At 48.3% G+C, this 10,631-nt stretch overlaps 1 protein-coding gene across 3 annotated transcripts in view; it reads left to right on the top strand.

Annotated features, from left to right (window-relative positions):
• The first annotated feature begins 7,261 nt into the window (after nucleotides 1-7,261).
• Nucleotides 7,262-10,631, top strand: part of E2f8 (E2F transcription factor 8) — a 15,286-nt gene continuing 11,916 nt past the window's right edge. Inside the window, exons 1-3 of one of the 3 annotated variants that reach the window (XM_028787451.1) lie at nucleotides 7,262-7,353; nucleotides 8,368-8,490; nucleotides 10,088-10,366. In XM_028787451.1, the coding sequence (XP_028643284.1) occupies nucleotides 8,476-8,490; nucleotides 10,088-10,366 (294 nt within the window). In that variant the 5' untranslated portion in view covers nucleotides 7,262-7,353; nucleotides 8,368-8,475. Of the gene's footprint in view, nucleotides 7,354-8,002; nucleotides 8,102-8,128; nucleotides 8,269-8,367; nucleotides 8,491-10,087; nucleotides 10,367-10,631 lie in introns of those variants that run through there. The other 2 variants (XM_028787450.1, XM_028787452.1) reach the window with 2 other exon arrangements.

Below are 10,631 nucleotides of genomic sequence, written 5' to 3'. Positions count from 1 at the left end.
AGCAAGACGCTGCCTGGGGGTGGGGGAAAGACTGTGATTTTGAACTTAGCCCTCTTTTCTTCCTGGGGCAGGAGGCTAGCTGGTCCCTCCCCAGGTTCTAACCTCCCAGAGCTTCTGTTGTCTCTGTAAAATGTGAACTACCACCTTCTCAGGGGCAAAAGACAGCAAATGGTTGAGCCGGCAGAAGCTGATGTGACCGTACCTGTGGCAGGGTCTGCCACATAAAACACTGCTCGGGAAAGCTCGAAGAGAATGTCTGAAAATGCAGAACACCAAAAGTTTAACAGCTACGGTTGTCCTGCTCCTGTCTGTTCATGTTTTGATGACTCAGAAGATTTTCCCGGATCCTGACGCTCATCAGCAACTGTCATCCTGCTTAAGCCTTACAGAAATGCTTCTTTGGGCCATAATGAAATAAGCCAGATCACTGTGTAGACCTGAAGGCAGAGCATGGGGTGGGGGCGGCTGGCAGCCACCCCTGTGGAATGGATCTGCAAATCTGGGTAGGTTTTTGCTGTGTTCTCATATGTCTGTCATTCCTTGTTTCCAACTCCTCCAGCAAAGCTTCCTCCCACATGCCTTCTATGAATTCTTGTAACTGAGTTTGTGGTGACGGTCCCAGGGGCTGCTGACCAGTCATCCGGTGTGTATGTGGACTTCAAAGGCCTATTGACACAGCTGCACACCCAAAGCCTGGGGTCAGAACAGCCTGAAAGGTGGCGGCTGCCACTCCCTGAGAGCAGCAGAGCCCACCCAAGGGGACCAATGCTCTACCCCAGCACTGTGGTTTAGTCACTGGAAATTCCATACAAGGGACCTACCACAGAATTTGGAAATTATAGGCAAGAATCCTGACCTGATACTTTCCAATTTTTCTTTGTTGCTGGAGACTTTTGCCGTCCAGCTGATCTCTCATTGCAGGACTACCCACTTGAGTCAAACAGCTGCTAGTTAAGAAAAAAAAAGTCACAACACCCATGGACATGCCAAACTGCATAAGGACAAGCCCATGAGCTCTCAATTCTACACAGAGAAGTACAGGCAACTGAGTAAAGCTGGGAGAGGGAGAGGTGACTCTCCTCAGGGAAACACATACCAACTGGGTGTCTATCAAATGGTGAGCCCTGAAATATACATACAAGTAGCATTAGATGGACCCACCAGGTTATATAATGTATAAATCTATATGTATAAATACAAATATTCACATAATAACAATCGATGAAAGAGACCATGAATTTGCAGGAGAGTAAAGAGGGGTAGACAAGGAGGCTTAGAGCAATTAAACTTATAATCTCAAAAAAAAAAATCAAGAACAGTCTGAGACGATCCTGTACTGGCCTGAAAGATGTCCATCTATAAGGCACAAATGGAACCTGGTTGTTAGGCTTCAAAACCTAGTGTGTTCTGGTTTCCAAGGGAGCCTCGCACCAGTACCGAACTGAGCAAGGTCCAGGGATTTAACTCATCAGCCTTCCTTGTGTCAGATGCAGACAATCGCCGCTCAGAAGAGTCTAAGACCACACAAACGCTAGCTCCTTCTGCAGAACTAATGAGCTAGGAAGGGACATGATCAGATGGCTAAGATGATTTCCTTATCAACAAATAACAACTAAGGCTTCCAAACAGTGACCTCCCCCCCCTCACTCCCCACTGTCTGCTTGACTCCCACACTGCCAATGAAGCTGCCTTCAGAGAGAAGATACTGAGGCTCAGAGTGGTCAGGAGCTTTCCTGAGGTCCTAGACCTGGTAGGTGCTGAAGCAAAGGTGAGAGAAGGGGACTTTGGATTCTGAGTAGCCACAGACTCCAACTCCAGGGCCAGAGATGTACTTGCAGCATGTAAGTGTCTGTGTTCTGGAAGCAAGCACAGAACAACACCCAGAAAAGAAGGACACTGACCAACACAAATGAGGCAGGCAAGTTCAACCCACTCACTAACTCTGGTAAGAACATGTTATCTTAAAGCGTTCTTCCGGCTATCTTTCAGAAGCATTCCTAGATATTAAGTCCTTCAGACATGTAAAGAAAGCCTCTGGGTGCCAGGCTTCAAGACACTGGATATCCTCCCACAATGGGCACATAGTGGGAGGTAGGGAAGGAGCAGAGGATGCAGAGGCAGCCAGTCAGAAGAAACCGTTTCTGGGCTAAACCTCCATGGACATGATCTATCTGGCTACAAGGAATCTCTGTGGTAATTAAAACTTAAAAAAACAAAAGACAAATCCAGATATGCATGTGTATGGATTGCTTTAGATTAGGTTACACAAGGCAATCAATATATAGCAGTTTTCTTTGAGTATTTGCATATGCTAAATACTGTGCTGTTCACGCACTAACTCATCTATTTCCTGTAAGGCCCTCTCAGGGGTATGTTTTAATTTCCCTTTAATATATGTGTATGGGGGTTGTTGAGAAAGTGTTCAAGTCTACAAAGTTGTAACAATAATTACAGGACTTTAAAAGCAAGGTCTGTTTTACTCCAAACCCTATGCTTTGTTTTTTTAATTGGGGGGGGGGTTGGGGGCTATGTTCATGCTAGTGACCTCAGAAGACAGAAAGAAGCATTTGATCTTCCAGAGCTGGAGTTGTTGGGAACTGAACCCAGGCGAACATCTACCTCTATGAATAAAATTATTATTTTGGTGGGATAGAGCCCACAAACAGTCTCACGCATGCTAGGCAAGCACTCTGCCCCTGATCTATCCCACCCCAGCAATCTTGTATATAGTTCAACTAACAATAAATGGTGGCAGCATATTCCAAAGATTGAATTTGTAATAAAGTGTAGCCTATTCCAAAAGTACTTGGACAAACCCAGATGCAGCTGGTTTCTAACTGTGGCTCCGAGACCACTGATTTCTTCTCAACTAGTTTCCATATCGACAAACCCTTTGAGCTTTCACTGAACATCAGCTGGGATGCATAGACTGAACCCGAGTGTCCTGTCTACAGAAGGAAGGGAAGATCCTGTTTTGTTAACCGTATGACAAAGAGATGCAGTGAAAAGTAAAACTCTAACACACCTGAGCATTTGGGGGATGATAGTCAAATTAGAGCTTCACATTCATACCAAAAGGGGTTTTCAGAAGGGCTGGGGAGTGAGCAAGAGATCTGCTCAAGAATAGGTTGTTAAAGCTCTTGGTGACTGCCTAGAACCTCATTTGGGAAGGGCCATGATCATCAGAGCCATCAGAACCAGCCTTCTCTCTGCAGCACCCAGGTCCAAGGCCAGAGAGGACACACTTAGGTTCAACAGCCTCATTTGTGCCAAAGCCAGCAACCACTTCAGGGGCGAGGGATGGTAGGGGCACAGCAGCCTCCAGTGAATCAGAAGCCACACTTTTGAAGAACCCAAACAAGCCAATGATTTGTACAAAACAGGTTCACATCCCTGGAGAAGGAAAGAGAAAGGGAGCATGACTAAGTGGATCTGGATCTAGTACTGGGATCCAAGGGAAGCCAGTTCATGCTGAAGTTGATGCTGAACACAAGTCCCCGTTCCTGAGCAAGAGGCAGACATTCAGATATGTTTTAGCGAATGAAAAGCATCTAGCTAAGAAGATGTTTGTGCGCACAACTGGGTGCTCTCTCTACCGTTTTTAATCAGGTCATTATGAGAGTCACTTTCTCACTTTACTGAGCACTTGGTGTTGTTCACAATTGCACTTGACACTTCACATAGTGAGATGGAGGGGAAGCAAAGCATCCTCACTACTTGGGAGGATAACATTCTAAGGTGGAACCGTAACCAACCGATGTTCACGGAGCCCTTTCCTTGGGCCAGGCTAGAGGCTGGGAAAACCAAGTGAGGACAAAGTCCTCTCTCCTGTTCTCTGGGAGCACACAGAGGGGTCAGGGGGAGGAGTCCATAGTAGAAGGGCAACTACAGGAATAGGGATTCTCACTCAACAGGATATGAGGCATCTGGCCGGAGGGAATCCACACAGATGATCCTCCCACCACGCTTTAAGCAAAAAGCAGGAATGGCTCATCAGGGAGGTAATAGGGATTCTGCTCTGATTAGCAATTTTTGTGTGTGTGTGGTCAATCCCCACCCCTACTCCCCAGAACCTGTACACATACTTCTGCAGTGTCCTGGAACTGGGAAAACTGTCCTTCCATCCTACTGATAAGCACAAGAGGATGTGACCTCAATTCTATAACCGTTTTAGATTCTATGCACACTCACACAATGACAGAATTCAGACTCCAGTTCTGTAAAGGGGCCTTTAGAATTTTATGTTGTTTCCTCGAGGCATCTTAAAACTGCAGGGGCAGTAATTGCTCAATAAACAGCAGCAATGGCAGCTACTGCAACTGAGTCCCTAGCTGCAGATATGTGCCCAGGCTCAGGGAGGAGCTGTCCACAGCAAGCATAACAGGCAGGTTTTCGGCTCTAGCTAGGAGAAGCTCTGACCAAGCCCTGCTTCCTTAGCCAGCAAGCCCAGGACCAGTGCCAGCTCTCCCATCTCCTAGGTCCCTTGTTCCTGTTCATCACCTTGAAACACTTTCAGTTTGGGTTTGACACCATTTATTCAGAGTAACCACCTTTGTTCAAGGGACAGGGAGGGCTGAGGTCTGGTTGTGAACAGTTGTGGTGGTTTATATAATTTAATGCTCCCAACAGCTGGTTTTGGGTGGATATGCCAACACATATGGCAAAGGCTAAACCCCAATCTCTACACAAAGCCAGAAATACATATGGCTAGTCACTGAAGGACCTCAGAGGAAGGGACTGTAAAAAAGAGAGGTCTCAGAACCCACCAACAGGAAAACATTTCCTTAGCCTCTCATCCTATCCTGGCCATCGGAGAAGGGCTTGGCTGCCCCTCTCAAACCCATGAAGATGGGAAAGGACATGATTCGGAAACCCCAAAGGTTACCTTTGACTCTGGGTACCTCAGATGACATCCATAGTCCCCCTACCTTTGATATCTTTTTTTTTTTCATAATACCTTATTTATTGTTGAATATGTTACACAACCTTCGGAGTTGTGCAACCCAGAAGAGTGACAGCGGGGTGGAAAAACTGGCCTAGCTCTGTGAGATATGAGCTATTGTGCAACTCAGATGACCAGACACAAAGGCAAGGAAAGCTTCTTGGGTTATATAATCAATAACTAAAAATCATTTGAAGGGATTTGATAGGGAAGTAAGAAAAATGACTTCAAGCTTGTCCTCCGACTCTTCATTTGCACAGTAAGCAAGAGGGTTTTCTGTGGTCATCTTTCTTTTATAATCACACCTAACTTCAAATGGACACACTAGACTTGTGTCATGATGCTGGAGATGACCCCTGGCACCTTGAGCCTATCAAGTAATCCCTCTGCCCTGAGCTAAATCCCCAGATTCTTGCTTCCTTTTCAAGGTCTCATGACTGACAGAGTCAAGACTTCAAACCTCTCTTCGAAGCATCCTGTTCCACGACTTTGGTTACAACTGACAGAGCAGCCACTGTTAAACAAAAATGATGCATCTCTCCTTCCCTCCCATGTTGAGGGAGGGCTTGAAACGACTGTGACCTGGACTACAAGCCATTGACTTTTCTGTCCTGAGAGTTTTCTGAGGCAAGGCACTAGGATCTATGAAATGACAAGGGATGGGAGTTGAGGGTAGGGTGGAGGTCCTGAATTCTGGCTCTAGATATAAGATGAGCATCACTTAATCCTTCGGAGCTCTAAGCACTGATAGTTGATGAGTAACCTGACAGAAAGTGGCTTAGACAGAAGCCCACACACTACTTCTCGGTGATATGTTTAAATTTAGTCCCTGCTCAGTAAGATTTATCTGTCCTGTGAGCACCCTATCTTGCCTCATGACGGGGCTTTATTTTACATCCGATGCTACAGCCAGAGAGCCCCTTGTGCACAGCACCTGAACGCAAGTCCAATCCTGTTCTTGGGGAGCACATGGGCGACCCTGAGCACCCGAGCTTCTGACAGCTACTAGAACTGAACAGAGACACGAAGATGTGGCAGCATCTTGGAAGCCACCCTCAGGAAGAAGACCCTGGCTCATCACGTAGACCTCCGCCCAGTGTGCATTCCCTTTGCACCTGGATCCCGCGGCGGAGTTATGGCATCCACGCCCTAACCACCGCCAGGAAAACACAGTATCTCGCTTCGAGTCAGCAATGGATAGTTTACTGATGGCCAAGCTCAATGATGGGACTTGGACAGCGTGGCCCCGAGCCCTTTCGGAGGCTGAAGACACAAAATTAGAAGCAGGAAGAGCCCAAACCACAATCTTAGATGTAAGCGGGTTGGGCAACAGGCGGTTCAGGCGACCTCAGGAGTGATCAGAAAAGGGGAAATGTTACAAGGCAAAGGCGGTGCAAAAAAAGTCGAGCACGGAAAGGCAGAGCTGGGGTGCCGCGCTTCGTTTTCCAGTTCTGCTAAATGAGAGTTTTTGACGAGATAAGTCTCCTAACTCTAAAGTTCCCTAGACCTGTTCGATATACCAAGCCGATGTCAGAGGCTCATAAAAGTAAAAGGAAGGAAAGGGAAGAAAAGCGGGAAAGAGCAAAGAGAAGGGATCGGAAGACGCAGGACACTGGGGACAGGCTTGGCGGGTTTTTTGAGTTTCTCTGCCTCCTCCCACACCTGCGTGTTCAGAGATCCGCCAACGTCCCGCATCCGTGGGCTTCGGACAACGAAGCTCTTTCCTCCTCATACTGTTTTTTTTTTCGTTTCTGGAAGCTGTGGGGCAGAAGCTGCCGAGCGGTCATGCGAAGGGTGGTAAAGAGAAGGGTTTCTCTAGGGTCCAGAGGGCAGGTGAGCAGACCCGGGGCTGCGCACCGGTTGACGTGGCACCAAACTGGGGATGGCGGGGAGTCCTCGAGTCCCAGCCAGCCAGCCGTGGACAAGCCAAATTTCATCCCCCCAACTTCGATCTCGGATAAAGGGTGTGTGCAAAAAGAAAAAAATGGGGAAAAAACGAAAGAAAGGAAAAAGGAAAAGTTTTTGAGGACTTTTCCCCAAGTCTGGCTGTAGGCGGGGTCGGAGGGCGGTGCCTACAGCCTGATTCGCCGCGGCGGCAGTGCAGAGGCGCGGATTGGCGCGCGGGGCCCCGGGCCGGGAGAGCGGGCGTGGGGGAGGGGAGGCTCCGCGCCCGCGGGAGCGGCTCGCGCCGGGAGCGGGTTAATTTCAAATCGGGGGCTGGACTGCTCCGGGACAGCCACGCTCCCGCGGCCCGCCCGCCGGCCCCCCAGCCCCGGCCCCGGTGCCTTCCCCGGCACCCACCTCTGCGCGGCGGGGCTAAGCGAGTCTCCCTGAGACGCGCTGGCTCCCTGAGACGCGCAGCTAGAATTCGGGGCCACCCCGGACCGTCAGCCCTGGAGGAGGATTGACAGGTGAGTGGGGAGCAGACTGTCGCAGCGGGGCTGTGGGATCCCGGGAAGGCCAGGGTGAAGGCGGCCGTTTCCCGCCTCCCGCCCTGCCGGGGCCCGTGGGGAGGAGCCGAGCTCCCGCGCAGAGGGCGGGGGAGGGGCTCGCCCGCGCTCCGGCCCCGCGCACTCGGGGGCGGTGCCAGCTACGGTCCCGCTTTCCGCGCCAAATTTTTAAATCGAAGGCGGAAGGTCCGGCCCCGCCTCGGGGACCTCTAGCCAATCGCAGGCCTCCGCCAGGCTTACTGATTGGCTGGGAGCCGTCGCCCTGGAAACCGTGAGATGCTGTCTGGCGGCCCCCGGGGGCGGTGCAGTTGGCGAGGAGGAGGAGCCAGTGCTTGGGCCCGGCGGGAAGCAGGCTACTGCAGGGGACTGTACCTGGGATCCGGAGCGCAGCTTACGGTGCGCATAGGCGTCCGCGGTGATTTCGGCATCTAGGGAACCCCTCTCTCGCCCCAGTACTTCGCGTATTGAAAGAATCCTGAAAAAGGGAGTCAAAATCCCAAAGCTCTCTGTAAATGCCCGGTCGTGCGTTTAGAGCGCAGAGGCTGAATTGGAGGGTTGTTCTCAGGCAACTTCACAAGTCTTTCCTTCTGAGCCTGTGCACGTGTGTGTCAGGCGAGAAACTTCAGCATCTCCCCCGATGCAGGCTCTGTGTGTGCTCCGTCGGAACCCGGGCTCGTGCGCTCCGTCCGCAGCCCGGATCAGTGCACAGGTGGGTGCTTGCTACGGGCATCTCTGAACGTGAGAGAGGACTGTCACTGCAGATTCTGTGTTTGCTTGAAGTCTCGTGACAGAAAGGTTTGATGGAGGAATTTACTGCTGTCTGTTGGCGCGGACTGCCTAGAGGCATCTGTCCTCGAGGGGGCAAAAATAAACCTGGTTTGTCATTTTTTTGTTTCTTTGTTTCCGGAGGCTCTTGTGTACGTGAATCTTGTTCATCGACTCTTAATTCTCGCTTTACTGTTTTTTTCTTTTAAGGATAGTAAAAAACTTTAATCGATTGGACTACTTAAACCACTGGAATTTGGGAGGAACTTCAGATTTTTCGTTTTTAAAGACACACTAAATGTATGAGGAATTAACAAAATGGAGAACCAAAAGGTATTTTTAAAGTTCCGTCTACACTGTTGCAATGTCAAATGAAGTATCATCCTGAGTTTTTCGTTAATAAGTTTTCCTTAAGTTTTTCGTTTGATAGCCATGAATGCTGTATCCTTTTGGTTAACTTTTACAGAAATCTAGAAGGGAATTTTAATTTTTGAAGAGGAATAGGGCTGTCCAAGGTTAAAGTAAACTTTTTGTTTCAAAAGTTTAGTATAAATTTCATATAGATGGGAGAAGTTGTCTTTTTAGTACTTAAAGAAATGTTATGTTATTTACATGAATCATTGGAATTCAGAAAGGTCATCATTTGATACTGGATTTCTTTGTAAGATAACATTTTAAAATGTCAGCTTTTTAACCTACTGGGCCTGAGAATGCTGTTTATGACAAATCTCCCAGAAGCTTTTAGATGTTAGCTAAATACTGTCTTTGGCAATTTTCACTGAAACCCCATCCTTGGGTCAGCACCTCCTGAGGGCACCATACTGAACTGAAAATTCAGGTGCCAAGCCCGTGTGACTTCCCTCTGCCTGGGATCCTCTTCTGCTAAGTAGCAGATTCAGCAGAAATACATGCTGGAGAGCCTTGATGAGCCCTTAGTTTCATGGTTGTAAGCAGAGGATTGTTAACCCATGCTCCTAAAGTTACTGAGGAAACAGTGGGTATCTCTGTTCTCTGAGTTGTTGCCTTCCAAGTTTGTTTCTTTAAGAATGATGGTGCACTGCCTAGTGTCTGAAAGTGAAAGGGGCCCAGACTGCTAGCCTTATGAACTGCTACTAACTTACCAGTTAAGTAGGTAAGTGCTAAGTTACCATAGCAGGAACTAGCTCTGAGGCCCTAAATGGCTAACTTTACTTCCCTTAGTCCCATTTTCTGCATCTGCCTCAAGAGTTGATGTTGAAAGCAGATTTTTCTGGTCAGAAGTCCTACTGGTAGACAGGAGGCCCTAACCATAAGGGTACCCTCATGTTGGCTGCTTGAGCCTGTTCCTGGTCATTGATTTGCCAGTGAGCATTCACTGCGTACAGCCACTCCACTAGGTGGAGCATGGTTTGGGCCTTGAAAGCCTTTACTGGATGGAGCGTTAGCAGAGACTACTTCCAGGAATTTAAAAGTGATCAGTTACTTGAAGTGATTGGTTCTAGTAAGGGAAGGGAGTGAGCTCTGAACTACCTTTACAACCCTCATTTTTCAAAATAGAATTTAAAAATAAAACCTGTAGTTAACATTATTTATTAGTTTAAATTCTTAGATCACAAGGTGAAGGCATTTAGATCCACAGTTTCTACCAAGTTAAAAGTGGGAAGTTTAGCTATTAAATAGACAGTAGTAGCAAGGTATAGTGGGACATGCATGTAATCACAGCACTCTAGAGGCTGAGGCAGGAGGTTGTAAATTTAAGGTCAGCTTGTTGCTAAATAGTAAGTTCCAGACTGGTTGGAATGTACAGTGAGACCTGTCTCAAGCAAAAAAGGAAAGTACGTCAAGAGATCACTGTGATATTCTTAACCTACTTGATCAATATTAAAGGCAGAAAGCTTTCTGATAGGTTCTGTTTTACAATGAACTCAGTTATTAATTCCTTCTAAACCAGGAAAACCTCTTTTCTGAGCCACACAAAAGGGGACTGATGAAAAGCCCCCTGCAAGAGTCCTTGAAGGCCAACGTGGTATTGGCTGAGATCCAGCCTGACTTGGGCCCTTTAACCACACCAACCAAACCCAAGGAAGTCTCCCAAGGAGAGCCATGGACACCCACAGCCAACCTGAAAATGCTTATCAGTGCTGTGAGCCCAGAGATCCGAAGTCGAGATCAGAAAAGGGGCCTGTCTGACAACCGAAGTGGATTACCTGAAGCGAGAGACTGTTTGCACGTAGGTTTACAGTGGGGCTGAGTGGTAGCTGGGGGCTTGTGGAGGGAGACAAGGTCAATATGGAACCCGGAGCCTTGGGAACACTCCTGTTGAGCATGGGAAGAGTTTGTGCCTTTGGAGTGCAACACTGGGAACCGTAGACTCTGCGTGATCTTTATCCCAGGCTTCCTTTAAGACCATTCTTATCCCACTCCCACTTTGTTGTAGCTGTTGAAACCGTGTGTGTGTGTGTGTGTGTGTGTGTGTGTGTGTGTGTGTGTGTGTG

The sequence above is a fragment of the Grammomys surdaster genome, unplaced genomic scaffold, assembly GCF_004785775.1.
Source record: "Grammomys surdaster isolate TR1022 unplaced genomic scaffold, NIH_TR_1.0 125635, whole genome shotgun sequence".
NCBI lineage: Eukaryota > Metazoa > Chordata > Mammalia > Rodentia > Muridae > Grammomys > Grammomys surdaster.
Note: the sequence above shows the minus strand (reverse complement) of the source record. Positions and strands in the feature narration are given on the sequence as shown.